The sequence below is a fragment of the Scardinius erythrophthalmus genome (genome assembly GCF_964197995.2).
Source record: "Scardinius erythrophthalmus genome assembly, chromosome: 8".
NCBI lineage: Eukaryota > Metazoa > Chordata > Actinopteri > Cypriniformes > Leuciscidae > Scardinius > Scardinius erythrophthalmus.
The window spans coordinates 1,262,803-1,277,802 of record NC_138228.1 but is presented as its reverse complement, the minus strand read 5'-3'; the positions used below and the strand labels follow the sequence as shown (position 1 = coordinate 1,277,802).

The 15,000-nt window shown below is 41.5% G+C and overlaps 1 protein-coding gene across 1 annotated transcript in view; it reads left to right on the top strand.

Moving 5' to 3' along the window:
• fbn1 (fibrillin 1) overlaps positions 1 to 15,000 on the top strand; it is a 111,057-nt gene that overhangs the window by 16,585 nt on the left and 79,472 nt on the right. Inside the window, exons 9-11 of the mRNA XM_081372922.1 lie at positions 5,880 to 6,005; positions 10,292 to 10,417; positions 13,098 to 13,250. Coding sequence (XP_081229048.1) covers positions 5,880 to 6,005; positions 10,292 to 10,417; positions 13,098 to 13,250 — 405 coding nt within the window. The remainder of the gene's footprint in view (positions 1 to 5,879; positions 6,006 to 10,291; positions 10,418 to 13,097; positions 13,251 to 15,000) is intronic.

The following is a 15,000-nucleotide window of genomic DNA, read 5'->3' as shown; positions in this document are numbered from 1 at the left end:
ACCTATACCCATCACTCACACACACACACACACACACACACACACACACTCACTAACCCGACCCCTAAACCTACCCATCACACACACACACACTAACCCTACCCATCACACACACACACACACACACACACACACACACACACACACTAACCCGACCCCTAAACCTACCTATCACACACACACACACACACACACTAACCCCAACCTTTAAACCTACCCATCACACACACACACACACTCTAACCCGACCCCTAAACCTACCTATCACACACACACACACACACACACACACACACACACACACTAACCCGACCCCTAAACCTACCTATCACACACACACACACACTAACCCTACCCATCACACACACACACACACACACACACACACACACACACACACACACTAACCCGACCCCTAAACTTACCTATCACACACACACACACACTAACCCCAACCTTTAAACCTACCCATCACACACACACACACACACTCTAACCCGACACCTAAACCTACCTATCACACACACACACGCACACACACACTAACCCGACCCCTAAACCTACCTATCACACACACACACACTAACCCTACCCATCACACACACACACACACACACACACACACACACACTAACCCGACCCCTAAACTTACCTATCACACACACACACACTAACCCCAACCTTTAAACCTACCCATCACACACACACACACTCTAACCCGACCCCTAAACCTACCTATCACACACACACACACACACACACACACTAACCCCAACCTTTAAACCTATCCATCACACACACACACACACACACACACACACACACACACCCATCACACACACACACACACACTAACCCGACCCCTAAACCTACCCATCACAAACACACACACACACTCTAACCCGACCCCTAAACCTACCCATCACACACACACACACACTAACCCCAACCTTTAAACCTATCCATCACACACACACACACACACACACACACAATAACCCGACATTTTTACATTTTCATTCCTGCAGGTCAAACACTGACACGAGTCCACATGAGTCTGTGCATTTCAGGTTTAAGTCCCCACACACACACACACACACACACACACACACTCACTCACACACACACACACACGGATCGGCTCTAATTGAGTCAGATTGGTTTTGGTTCTAATGCAGGAATGCTCGCAGTCATGCAAACAAGGACACACTGTCAGAACACATCGACGCACGCTTCAGCGAGCCAGACGATCCCACAACACACACACTGATCCAGATCAACTATGAAACACTGAAAACTTCCTCCAGGACACACACACACACACACACACACACACACACTTACGGTACAGGATCAGTCAGATGATGCACCTGCTGGTCTGTGAGCTGAAGGCTGATGGGTATGAGCTTCATTTGTGCCAAAAAGAGTCGAGTGCTTTGTACTGTTCATTTGTCCATGTCTACACTCGTTGTTGAGACTCTAGTAAATGATGATGTGTTCCCAGGGAACGTTCTCTCAAAGTTTAGAACAAACATTCTTCCAATAACGTTAATAAAACATAATTTCACAGTCTTTTAAAGTGTCCTTATAGTCATTCATTTTATCTCTTAAACTCATCTTTGATCACCAAAATGACATTTTTAAAAATTTTTTCCTCATAAAAAATATTCTTCATGTCTTAAAATATCTTGACTGTAACTCGACATCCTTGCCTCATTTAGTATGCGTGGTTCTATGAATATGCAAATGAGCCCCGCCTCCACTCACTCACTCAGCTCAGAGATCCACTGGTTGACGATCACACGTTGATCTGATTGGTTACAAGGTAGTTTGTGACGTCAGAAACACCAGCGATTTCAAAGCGTGTGTTTGAGACTGTCTTTGGTTCACTGCAGTTTTAAGTTTTATTAATATTATGCGGTGCTACCAAAATCCGGTGCTCTAGAACTTCAGATGTTCTCTCAAATGTTAGTCTGGAGCCTGTAAACACTCTTAGTTGTGTATCTGCATATCTGTAAAATATGTTGCATTACTTCAATGAGCTCATAGTATCTGCATTAAATTAGTACATTGTTTAAATTAAATTGAAATACATTTCTGAAATGCATAACTTAACAGTTTCCTCTGATAACAGACCACTCTAAATTGTAATGTGGACTCATGCACTTTCTGTAAAGCTGCTTTGAAATGATGTGCATTGTGAAAAGCAGAACTTTCACTGAGAGCAAAAATGTATAAGGCATGAAACTGAAAACTATAAAATATAAAACTACATCAATTACAGTTAGTGCTGCATTATTAATCATATCGCAATCGCTATGTCAAGCCTATGCGATTATATGATGCAAAATTGCTGCGATTTTATGAAATAAATAAATGCATGTGTGGACATGACAACCCATTCTCTCTGAGCGCTGTTCGCACACTCTCTACACCGCTAATCAAAAGAAGACCAGTCAGTTTCGGTTCAGGCTGTGGTGTGTGTGCTCACGTCGTGCGTAAATCATACATAATATCGATCAATCAGTGTTTTCAACCGCGGAAAGAGGTCCATAAAACAGCTGGAGAACAACAGGTCACGTGATGTTACATCGACCTCAGGAAAGACCAGAGCACATTAGTTGACAAGACAAATTATATATAGAGAGAGGAGTATTTTGCTAAATATGTGCACTATATTAAATATTTATAATATTTTTACTTATATCATTAAAATATTGTAACGTTATTATAGCCTAGTAAAAACCACATTATATTTAATGAGAAAAATACTGTACCTAACATTTATCCAAATGAATCGATACTGAATCAAGATCGTAATCAAATCACAAGATTTTAATTGAAAACCGGATAGCATACCAGTCATTGGACCATGTAAACATTGTAACATGTTGTCACTAAACTTAAAGGGACACTTCACCCATTTGCATTAAGCTTTGCATTGTTAGAAACCCAGTCATACTATTGAATGGTCATGCAACATTTTTTCATTTTCCCCCGAGACGAGAGAAATCTGTATTTACCTCTTTACACTTCCTCCTACAATGACGCAAAAATCGTCATTTTGCGTCATTGTAGGAGGAAGTGTAAGAGGGGGGGATTTCTGTTAAGACTACAAGCACTAGATCCACCCTTTCAAACCCGCCCATAGGGGGTTGGACCTAATGCGCTAACAGACCTATCACAGATCAGTGCGAGTGCGTTTGATTTCAACGGCAGAAACCTGCAGAAAACATGGACGAAGAAAGCTGAGTAGTAGGGGTTACCATTACCATACTCTATTTCCCGGACATGTCCGGCCGTCGAGATCGACAAAAATGTCCGGGATTCAGCTTTTGCTTTCTGCGGTCGCCATCCATTGTTTACATGCTCACCTTTTGTTTCAATCTAACTGAATTCACCCCGATTGGTGAATCTGAATGTAATTAATTACATGAATTTAAACAAGTGATCGGTTGATTTGCGTTTTAACATTGCTAAGAAAATACCCGCACCTCCGTGAGAGATAGCCCATGAGACCGGTGCATCTCACAGGCGCGCTCATCAGTAATCACAGTAATACAGGGAGCAGGACGAGGCTAGCGCCGCGGGAAAAAGACGCGAGGCTGGTGGCGTGATCGGTTGAAAGACGCGAGGCCGGTGGCGTGATCGGTTGATGTGTGTTTTACCATTGCTAAGAAAATACCTGCTCCTCCGTGCGAGATACGAGAACAGTGCCTCACAGGTGTCGGTCGTCAGTAATCACGCCACCGGCCTCGCGCCATTCTTCCGCGCCCCTCGGCCTCGTCCTGCTCGCCACAGTAAACATGATGAATGGCGACTGTAGAACGCAAAAGCCGAATCCCAGACATTTTGGGCAAACTCGTCACGGAGACTCACTCGTTGCCTAGCCTTGCCTTGATGTTTTTGTTCTCAACTGCGCTGTCTTACCGGTAGGCGTGGCTTGGGAGTGGCCTTGTAGGGCAGCAAAGCAAGTGCATTCTGGGAGTTGTTGTCTTTCATCCACATAAGCCAAAAATACATTTTCTGGCTTTTCTCAGTCTAGAAAGCTCCAAATTCAAAAATAATTTCACATTTCTTCTACATAAATGACCCACTTTCAATACACATTCATGTCTCCACGGGTGAAATGACCCTTTAATACAATTGTTTAGTTACCAAATGTTTTGACAATCACAATACACTTCCTGCTTAATGTCCCTGTTTATCTGGACAGAATGTTCAAAATATCTTATTTTCATGAGCATATAAATGTTCTATTTATTTTATACCATTGTACTATTGAGACAATAACAAGTTTCAGTAATGCAAAGATGTCATTATTTAATTTTGTAAAAAATAACAATTTAATTTGAAAACACTGTGCATCTAGTTTGAGTTGAGAAACACACATATCAGCATTATCACTAATCTGTGTGCACGTTTTCCTTTAGAACCAAGCAAGTTGACTCATGAAACCATTAGTTTATTAAATCGCAATCGCAATATTGACCTCAATAATCGAAATATGACATTTTCCCCAAATCGTGCAGCCCTACAGTAGACGTAGATGTGTTGCACAGAGCAACTGACACAAACGGGCCGGCGTGGGTGGGAGCTGTGTTGGGGTAAGATGTGCCGGTTTCAGTATTGTCACAGAACGTCTCCGGTGTGTGTGTGTGTGTGTGTGTGTGTGTGGTTTGGCTGTGAATGTAATTCCTCCAGCTGGGTAAATTCTTTTTTCGTCTGGCTGTCTGAGCCGCTCTGGGAGAACGTCTCGTTTCGTCTCCTCTCTCTCTGTTCGGCCTCACACTTCTCTTCAAATCAATCAGGTTTTTATCTTGTCCCTTAATATTTTCCCTTGCTCCTCTCTGTCTGTCAGTGTGTGTCTGCGCATGCGACTCAGACCTGCATTCTTCTGTGTGTGTGTGTGTGTGTGTGTGTGTGTGTTCAGTGTCTCACCGTGGACATGAACCTACACAAGACTGAAAAGCTGCTTTACAGTAATAAACAGGTAATAATGATTAAATTATGCGAATAGAATACAATATTATCTAAAATAAAATATTCTAAAAGAAAAATTTCTAAAGGAATTAATACTTTTATTCAGCAAGGATGCATTAAATTGACATTTATAATGTTACAAACGATTCTATTTTAAATAAATGCTGTTCTTTTGAACTTTCTATTCATCAAAGAATCATGAAAAATGTGATAATAATCATAAATGTTTCGTTATCATCAAATCATCATATTAGAGTGATTTCTGAAGGGTCATGTGACACTGAAGACTGGAGTAATGATGCTGAACATTCAGCTTTGATCACAGGAATACATTACACTTTACTGTATATTCACATAGAAAACAGATGATTTACATTAGAATAATATTTTGTGATTTTTGCTGTATTTTTGATCAAATAAATGCAGCCTTGGTGAGCAGAAAAGACTCCTTCACAAGCATTAAAAAATCGTAACGAACCCAAACTTTTGTGTGTGTGTGTGTGTGTGTGTGTGTGTGTACCCTTTTCCCCCTTTTTAAACAGTATGGTTTATATCTTTTCTGTGACACAATGGAAGAAGAACATCTTGACTGTCTGTATAAAAAGCCACATGATCAATAACACTCATTTTACTTAGATTTGATTATTCTCATAGAAATGAAATGAAAGACTATGGTTTGTCTTGTCGTAACTCTTTGCTCTTTTTTGTGGCTCAAACACACATGAAGTGACGGGCTTCATGCTTCTGGAACGCAGATATTTCCTCCTGATGTTGTTCTGTTTTGAATTACACACACTGATTTGAGTGCATCTGTTGTGTTGTGTTGTTAAAGCATTTCCTCTCTCTCTCTCTCTCTCTCTCTCTCTCTCTCTCTCTCTGTGTGTGTGTTTGCGCAGATGTGGACGAGTGCCAGGCCATTCCTGGACTCTGTCAGGGGGGGAACTGTGTGAATACTGTGGGCTCATTTGAGTGCAAATGCCCCGCCGGACACAAGTTCAACGAGATCACACAGAAATGTGAAGGTGAGAACACACACACTCACTCACTCACTCACACACTCACTCACTCACTCACACACACACACACACTCACTCACTCACACACACACTCACTCACTCACTCACACACACACTCGCTCACACACTCACTCACTCACTATTTCACTCACTCACTCACTCACTCGCTCACTCACTCACTCACTCACTCACACACACACAGACACTCACACACACTCACTCACTCACTCACTCACTCGCTCACACACACTCACTCACTCACTCACTCACTCACACACACACTCACTCACTCACTCACACACTCACTCACTCACACACACACTCGCTCACACACTCGCTCACTCACTCACTATTTCACTCACTCACTCGCTCACTCACTCACTCACTCACTCACTCACACACACACAGACACTCACACACACTCACTCACTCACTCACTCGCTCACACACACACACACTCACTCACTCACACACTCGCTCACTCACTGATTCACTCACTCACTCGCTCACACACTCGCTCACTCACTGATTCACTCACTCACTCACTCACTCACTCACTCACTCGCTCGCTCACACACACACTCGCTCACTCACTGATTCACTCACTCACTCACTCGCTCACTCACTCGCTCACTCACTGATTCACTCACTCACTCACTCGCTCACTCACTCGCTCACTCACTCACTCACTCACTCACTCACTCACTCACTGATTCACTCACTCACTCACTCACTGATTCACTCACTCACTCACTCACTCACTCACCCACTCGCTCACACACTCGCTCACTCACTCACTCACTCACTCACTCACTCACTCACTCACTCACTCACTCACTCACTGATTCACTCACACACACACTCGCTCACACACTCGCTCACTCACTGATTCACTCACTCACTCAATCTCACACAGACACTCACACACAAAGACACTCACACACACACACACACACACACACACACACACACACACACACACACAGACACTCACACACTCACACACACAGACACTCACTCACACACACACACACACACACACACACACACACACTGATTCACTCACTCACTCGCTCACACACTCGCTCACTCACTGATTCACTCACTCACTCACTCACTCGCTCGCTCACACACACACTCGCTCACTCACTGATTCACTCACTCACTCACTCGCTCACTCACTCGCTCACTCACTGATTCACTCACTCACTCGCTTACTCACTCGCTCACTCACTCGCTCACTCACTCACTCACTCACTCACTGATTCACTCACTCACTCACTCACTGATTCACTCATTCACTCACTCACTCACTCACCCACTCGCTCACACACTCGCTCACTCACTCACTCACTCACTCACTCACTCACTCACTGATTCACTCACACACACACTCGCTCACACACTCGCTCACTCACTGATTCACTCACTCACTCAATCTCACACAGACACTCACACACAAAGACACTCACACACACACACACACACACACACACACACACACAGACACTCACACACTCACACACACAGACACTCACTCACACACACACACACACACACACACACACACACACACACACAGACACTCACACACACAGACACTCGCACACAAAGACACTCTCACACACACACACAGACACTCACACACTCACACAGACACTCACTAAACATTAAATATCTTAGCATTCTTAAATCAAGATGCATTTAGTGGAGAAGTGAAATGACTGGAGATATTAGGACTTGTTTACTGAAAAATGTATGAAAATGAAGTGAGTTTGTGTTTAAAACAAGAACTAATATCTGCCAATGGAGTCAGAAATATAATCTTGTTTTCGAATTAAGATTCCGTTGGCAGATATTAGTTCTTGTTTTAAACACAAACTCACTTCATTTTCATACATTTTTCAGTAAACAAGTCCTAATATCTCCAGTCATTTCACTTCTCCACTAAATGCATCTTGATTTAAGAATGTTTCTATATTTGTGCTGGAAAACAAGACAGAAACACTGAGGAAGAACGTCATGTTGCCTCTCCGTCTCCTCTAGAGTTTCAGAAGAAATTGCATGTCTCAAACTGTGCTCAGATTTGCCAAGATAAAAGCATAAGCATAATAGGCATTTATCTGTGTGTATTTTTGTCGTCTCGGACTCTCGGTTTGGGGTTTTCTCTGGTTTAGTTCTGCTCAGTTAAACATCTTATGTAGTTTGTTTTACAGCTTCATTCATTAGAAACTCTCTCACATAAACTCCATCTAAAGCGTCATCTAATGAAACTCTCGTTTATGGTCATTATTTTCCATATGATAGTGTGTTTGAAATATGATATGATAGAAGTGTTTCAAATATTCTCTTGCATGTAGTGTGTAATAAAGCTGTTTATGAATATAAAAGGTCTGCAAGTATTAAAGATCAAAGTTCAGATAAATTAAGTTAGTCTCCTAAAAGAAAGAATCGATTCTGAACTGAAACGAGTCGTCAGTAATTCAGTCTCACTTCCTGCTGAATCAGCATAGGTTTGTAACTAATTAGCATAATGCCAGCCTGTGGTGTTGATTGGCTGAGCAGCGTCTCTTAGCTCCGCCCTCAAACACTGTAGTGTCTCTGAGACTGGAAGAGTTTGGTTCGTGTTGTTCGTGTGGAGAAGACGCTGTTTTCTGAGATTGATACGGTAAAACCCACGCCATCGTTACTGTTCGTATCACTGTGATCAAGAGCTGAGATTCAGATATGATAATGAGCGTTTGCTTTCTGACCAATCACAGCAGAGCAGCTCTCAGAGAGGCGGGGCTTAGAGAGACTGAATCCTTGATGGAAGCGTTTCAGACACTGCGAGAAAAGAGCTGATGATTATGAGAGAATTAAAGTACTTTTGACCTTTGATGCGTGTGAACCTGTTGTAGTAGACGCCAAAACACCATTAGGAGCCTTTAAAATAGCGTAATAAGGGCAGTTTAAAGCTTGACACCATGTGTACGTTCAGACTCGAGCCTCGAGCTGGTTCTGCGACGGTCCCGACGTTAGATCAGCAGGAGTGTGTTTAGACAGTGAGTCTCATTAGCGCAGAGACGATGCTCTCAGGAGTGTTTACAGGACAGAGAGAGAGAGAGAGAGAGAGAGTCTGGCTGATTCTCTCTGTTTACAGCGAGACAGAAGAGTTTTATTTTTACTTGTGTTCAGTCAAATGAGCTGTTGCTGAACTCCAGTGAGATTGCAGAACCGAGTGTGTGTGTGTGTGTGTGTGTGTGTGTGAGTGAGTGAGAGAGTGTGTGTGTGTGTGTGTGAGTGAGTGAGTGAGTGAGTGAGTGAGTGAGTGAGTGTGTGAGTGAGAGAGCGCGTGTGTGTGTGTGTGTGTGTGTGTGTGTGAGTGTGAGTGTGTGAGTGAGTATGAATGTGTGAGTGTCCGTGTGTCTGTGTGAGTGCATGTGAGTGTGTGTGTGTGTGTGTGTGTGTGTGTGTGTGTGTCTGTACCCGCCCCGGACTCAGAAATAACGTTCCAGAACTCTGGAAAGCACCGAGTGATAATGGACTCGCTCCTGTTTAGTGTTTCTCAGATAACCGTCCTTCACTCGCCGGCCTAATCCAGTCTTTCTTAAAGTAGTTGTCATTAATGATAAATGTATTTTTTTTATCGATTTGTTTATACAACATCATAAACACTACCGTTCAAAAGTTTTTTCAGTCAATTTTTATATTTTTAAGTAATTAAAATAATTATTTAGAATTTTTTTTAATTATTAATAATTTTTAAGTAAATTAATACTTTTATTTATCAAAGACACATAAATTGATCAAAAGTGACAGTAAAGACATTCATAATGTCATGAAAGATTCTATTTCAAATAAATGCTGTGCTTTCAACTTTTTATTCATCAAAGAATCCTGAAAAATAAAAAGTATCACAGTTTCCACAAAAATATGAACTGTTTTTAACATTGATAATAATCATAAATGTTTCTTGATCATCAAATCATCATATTAGAGTGATTTCTGAAGGGTCATGTGACACTGAAGACTGGAGTAATGATGCTGAACATTCAGCTTTGATCACAGGAATAAATTACACTTTACTGTATATTCACATAGAGAACAGATGATTTACATTAGAATAATATTTAAAAAATTATTAATATTAACGCAGCCTTGGTGACTCCGACCGACCCCTGACCTCTGAACAGTGGTGTGGATAGCGATTTCTGCGCAGTCATTATCCAGAAGATCATCACGTGTGAAGGTGAGTGTATGATCAGGTGAAGTGTTGCTGTAACTGGTGTGTGATGTGCTGTGTGTCCCAGACGTCGACGAGTGCTCACACACACCGGGCCTGTGCAGCGGAGGTCAGTGCTCCAACACCATCGGCAGCTACTTCTGCAGGTGTCCCGTGGGCTTCGACACGGCGCTGGACGGCTCGCGCTGCATCGGTGAGTCCCGCCGGCCTGAGCAACTAGCACTGTTTTCTTATTGGTCACATTTAAAATGCAGAGGTGGAGGATCCCCCACAATCCCCTGCAAACTCACGGTCAGATGTGAACGAAACACCTCTCACTGAAAACGTCACATTGCTGTGGTTCAGGGATTCCCAAACGTGTTTGTCAGCCGAAACTCTTTCTCCCCCTGAGATTTCAAAGTCATATTTTAATAATTTAACAACACTTTTACTGTAGTTCTTTTACTGTAATAATGGTCACATGACATGCAAGTAAACAAAACAAAAATTTCATCTTATTTAGTTTAATTTTTAGTGAGTATTTTGTTTTGATTTTATATATTTCAAAAAAAATAAATTATCATTTAACATTTTTTAAATTTAATTTCTACTGTTTTATTTTTATTGTTTTTATTTTAAAATAATTTATTTTAATTTGACATTTTTAGAATTTTTTTGTAGTGTGTTTTATTTTGGTTTATATTTACATATTTATGATTTAATTTATTTTTAATAAGTGTTTTATTTTGATTGATTGTTTTTAAACCATTCATTTATTTTAATGTATGATTTAATTAATTTTTAATCAAATTTTTGTTAGTTTTTAATTTTAAACTATTTATTTTCATTTTACATTTTCAGAATTACATTTTTAGAGTTTTATTTTGATTTGTTTTAATTTTAAAATTATTTATTTTCATTTTACTTTTTATGATTTGATACATTTTTACTAAGTATTTATTTTGGTTTGATTTTAGTACGTGTTTTATTTTAATTGGTTTTATTTCAAAATAATTTATTTTCATTTTACATTTTGAACTCCTCTGACTGTAACTGGCTGTGGCAGAACATGCGTACAGTCATTCGTCAGGCCAGTAAAGCACATTAAACAGAATGAATTATTACATGAAAGGGTAAAAATGAATGGTTGTGTGTGATGGAGGATGTCTCGTGTGTGTGTGTGTGTGTGTGTGTGTGTGTAAGTGGGTCAGTGGTCTGATGTGTGTTGGCTGCGGTTCGGTGTGGAAGGAATGTGCGCTATGACTTGATCCACTCCAAACGTTTCCTGAGCCAAACATCCCTCTCTTCTCCTCCTCCATCATCACTCGCTCACACTCCTGCAGCTGGAGATGCTCCGTCATTATACGTGACTGTGCTGTCACACAGTGTGTGTGTGTGTGTGTGTGTGTGTGTGTGTGTGTGTACATGTTTTAGGGATTTAGGGATCGGGTTAGTGTGTGTGTGTGTGTGTGTGTGTGTGTGTGTGTGATGGGTAGGTTTAGGGGTCAGGTTAATGTGTGTGTGTGTGTGTGTGTGTGTGTGTGTGTGTGTGTGTGTGATGGGTAGGTTTAGGGGTCGGGTTAGTGTGTGTGTGTGTGTGTGTGTGTGTGTGTGTATGTGTGCGTGTGTGTGTGTGTGTGTGTGTGTGATGGGTAGGTTTAGGGGTCGGGTGAATGTGTGTGTGTGTGTGTGTGTGTGTGTGTGTGTGATGGGTAGATTTAGGGATCGGGTTAGAGTGTGTGTGTGTGTGTGTGTGTGTGTGTGTGTGTGTGTGTGTGTGTGTGATGGGTAGGTTTAGGGGTCGGGTTAATGTGTGTGTGTGTGTGTGTGTGTGTGTGTGTGTGTGTGTGTGTGTGTGTGATGGGTAGGTTTAGGGGTCGGGTTAGTGTGTGTGTGTGTGTGTGTGTGTGTGTGTGTGTGTGTGTGTGTGATGGGTAGGTTTAGGGGTCGGGTTAGTGTGTGTGTGTGTGTGTGTGTGTGTGTGTGTGTGTGTGTGTGTGATGGGTAGGTTTAGGGGTCGGGTTAGTGTGTGTGTGTGTGTGTGTGTGTGTGTGTGTGTGTGTGTGTGTGTGTGTGTGTGTGTGTGTGTGTGTGTGTGTGTGTGATGGGTAGGTTTAGGGGTCGGGTTAGTGTGTGTGTGTGTGTGTGTGTGTGTGTGTGTGTGTGTGTGTGTGTGTGTGTGTGTGTGATGGGTAGATTTAGGGATCGGGTTAGAGTGTGTGTGTGTGTGTGTGTGTGTGTGTGTGTGTGTGTGTGTGTGTGTGTGTGTGTGTGTGTGTGTGTGTGTGTGTTATGGGTAGGTTTAGGGGTCGGGTTAGTGTGTGTGTGTGTGTGTGTGTGTGTGTGTGTGTGATGGGTAGGTTTAGGGGTCGGGTTAATGTGTGTGTGTGTGTGTGTGTGTGTGTGTGTGATGGGTAGGTTTAGGGGTTGGGTTAGTGTGTGTGTGATGGGTAGGTTTAGGGGTCGGGTTAATGTGTGTGTGTGTGTGTGTGTGTGTGTGTGTGTGTGTGATGGGTAGGTTTAGGGGTCGGGTTAGTGTGTGTGTGTGTGTGTGATGGGTAGGTTTAGGGGTCGGGTTAATGTGTGTGTGTGTGTGTGTGTGTGTGTGTGTGTGTGTGTGTGTGTGTGTGTGTGTGTGTGTGTGTGTGTGTGTGTGTGTGTGATGGGTAGGGTTAGTGTAATGGGACAGAATATACAGTTTGGACAGTATAAAAACCATTACATCTATGGAGAGTCCCCACAAAGTTAGCGAACCAGATGTGTGTGTGTGTGTGTCCACGTAATTTACGAACGCAGAATATTTTAGCTCCAGAAATGTAACAGAACCAAGTGAAGCCCTCAGAAGTGGAGTGACTCTGTATTGACCTGCAGTGTGAACGTGTGTTCTGCTCCAGATTCCCGCACAGGGGTCTGCTACGCTAACATAGTGAGCGGACGCTGTGCTAACCTGCTGCCGCAGCGCATGTCGAAGAGCCAGTGCTGCTGTGAGAACCGAGGATGCTGGTCCGGGTCCACCGTCCCAGAGATGTGTCCCATCCGCGGAACAGGTGACGCCACAAAACACGCTTTAACACGACAGTCAGTTTCCTTTAATCTCTGAAGATACGATCTCGTTGTACTGTCTGTCTCTCAGTTTAGTTCACGCAGCTTCATTAGCAGCTTTATTACACTGCAAAAATAGCTTTTCCTAGTATTTTTGTCTCGTTTCCAGTTCAAATATCTAAACATTCTTAAATCAAGATGCATTTACTAGATGAGTAAAATGATATAAGATATTATGTCCTGTTTTCTAGGGGAATTAATCAAAATTAAGTTGTTGATGCTTAAAAAAAGCAAAATTATCTGCCAATGGGATATGAAAAATAATCTTAATTCAAACCGAAACAAGAATAAATTTCTTACCCCATTGGCAGATCATTTTTCTTGTTTTAAGCAAAAACTCACTTAAAGGGAGGGGTATAATGCCCTTTTCACAAGATGTAAGATAAGTCTCTGATGTCCCCAGAGTGTGTGTGTGAAGTTTTAGCTCAAAATACCCAACAGATATTTTTATATAGCATGTTAAAAATGTCACTTTTTGAGAGTGAGCAAAAACGCAAAGTTTTTGTGTGTGTCCCTTTAAATGCAAATGAGCTGCTGCTCCCGGCGCAGGGGGCGGAGCTTCAACAGCTTGTGTCTTTTTACCTCACACACACACACATGCACTGACAATTTCAAAAACCTTTAGTCTTTATGTTCAAATCGGAGTCAGACAATGATGGAGAGACTCAAGAAGAAGAGACGGCATGTAGAAGCAACAGGACATTTCTGAATGGTTAGTTGATGAGTTTATGAAGCTGATGTGTAGTTATCTTCTAGTCATTGATTAGCATATTCTGTCTTGATAATCTATAAATCATGTTCCCGGGGGCGGAGTTTATGTAAATTCTAGTGTTGGCGATGTCAGCCGGGAGGAATGTGGTGTAGTCTCTACCAGCCGTTTGTTGTAGTCCTTAAAAAGCGATTTCTTTAAAAGCAAACTTTGAGCGTTGTAACTTTGCAGATGTTGTTTCTGCTCAAACAGCAACATTACACACTAACTAAAGTTAGAGAAGTCAAATCATAATCAACCACCCCTTTAATTTGGATTTATTTCCCCAAAAGCAAGACATAACATCTTTTACTCATCTAGTAAATGCATCTTGATTCAAGTATTTTTCGATATTTGGACTGGAAACAAGATAAAAATACTAAGTAAGAAAAGCATTTTTTTGCAGTGTAATGGCTGAAATTTCTATTGTCATTAAAACAATGATGTAAACGGTTTAGATCAATTGAACTATTGAAATAGCATTTTAACAAGCAATACAGAAAGAACAAAACTGATAATAAATAATGATTACGATGCAGAAATCATGTAACGTGTTTAACCCTCTGGTGCTGTTCAGTCAATCTTGACCGAAACAAATTTACGTTTTGTTTTTGTAGAATTTTTTACTTCATCGGAATGGTATGAAACTTAGTAAAGGTTTTGGCACTTCCTATATGAACACACACACACACACACACACACAAAAAAAACATGGACATGATTTGAACAGGTTTAATGGTCCTGAAAACAACAGTCACACTTGTGTTCCTCATGGTCAAAAATGAGCGCATTGGGAATTAATGGGAAGCGAATTTCCCAAATTTTCTAAATCTCACTGAAAGCTAATTTTTTGAGATATTAACCTCAAATTTGAAACACAACTTGTTTAGATTTATGGCTTTGATTTTTCTCACAGTTTTAGAGCAAAATGTGTTTTGGAAAATATA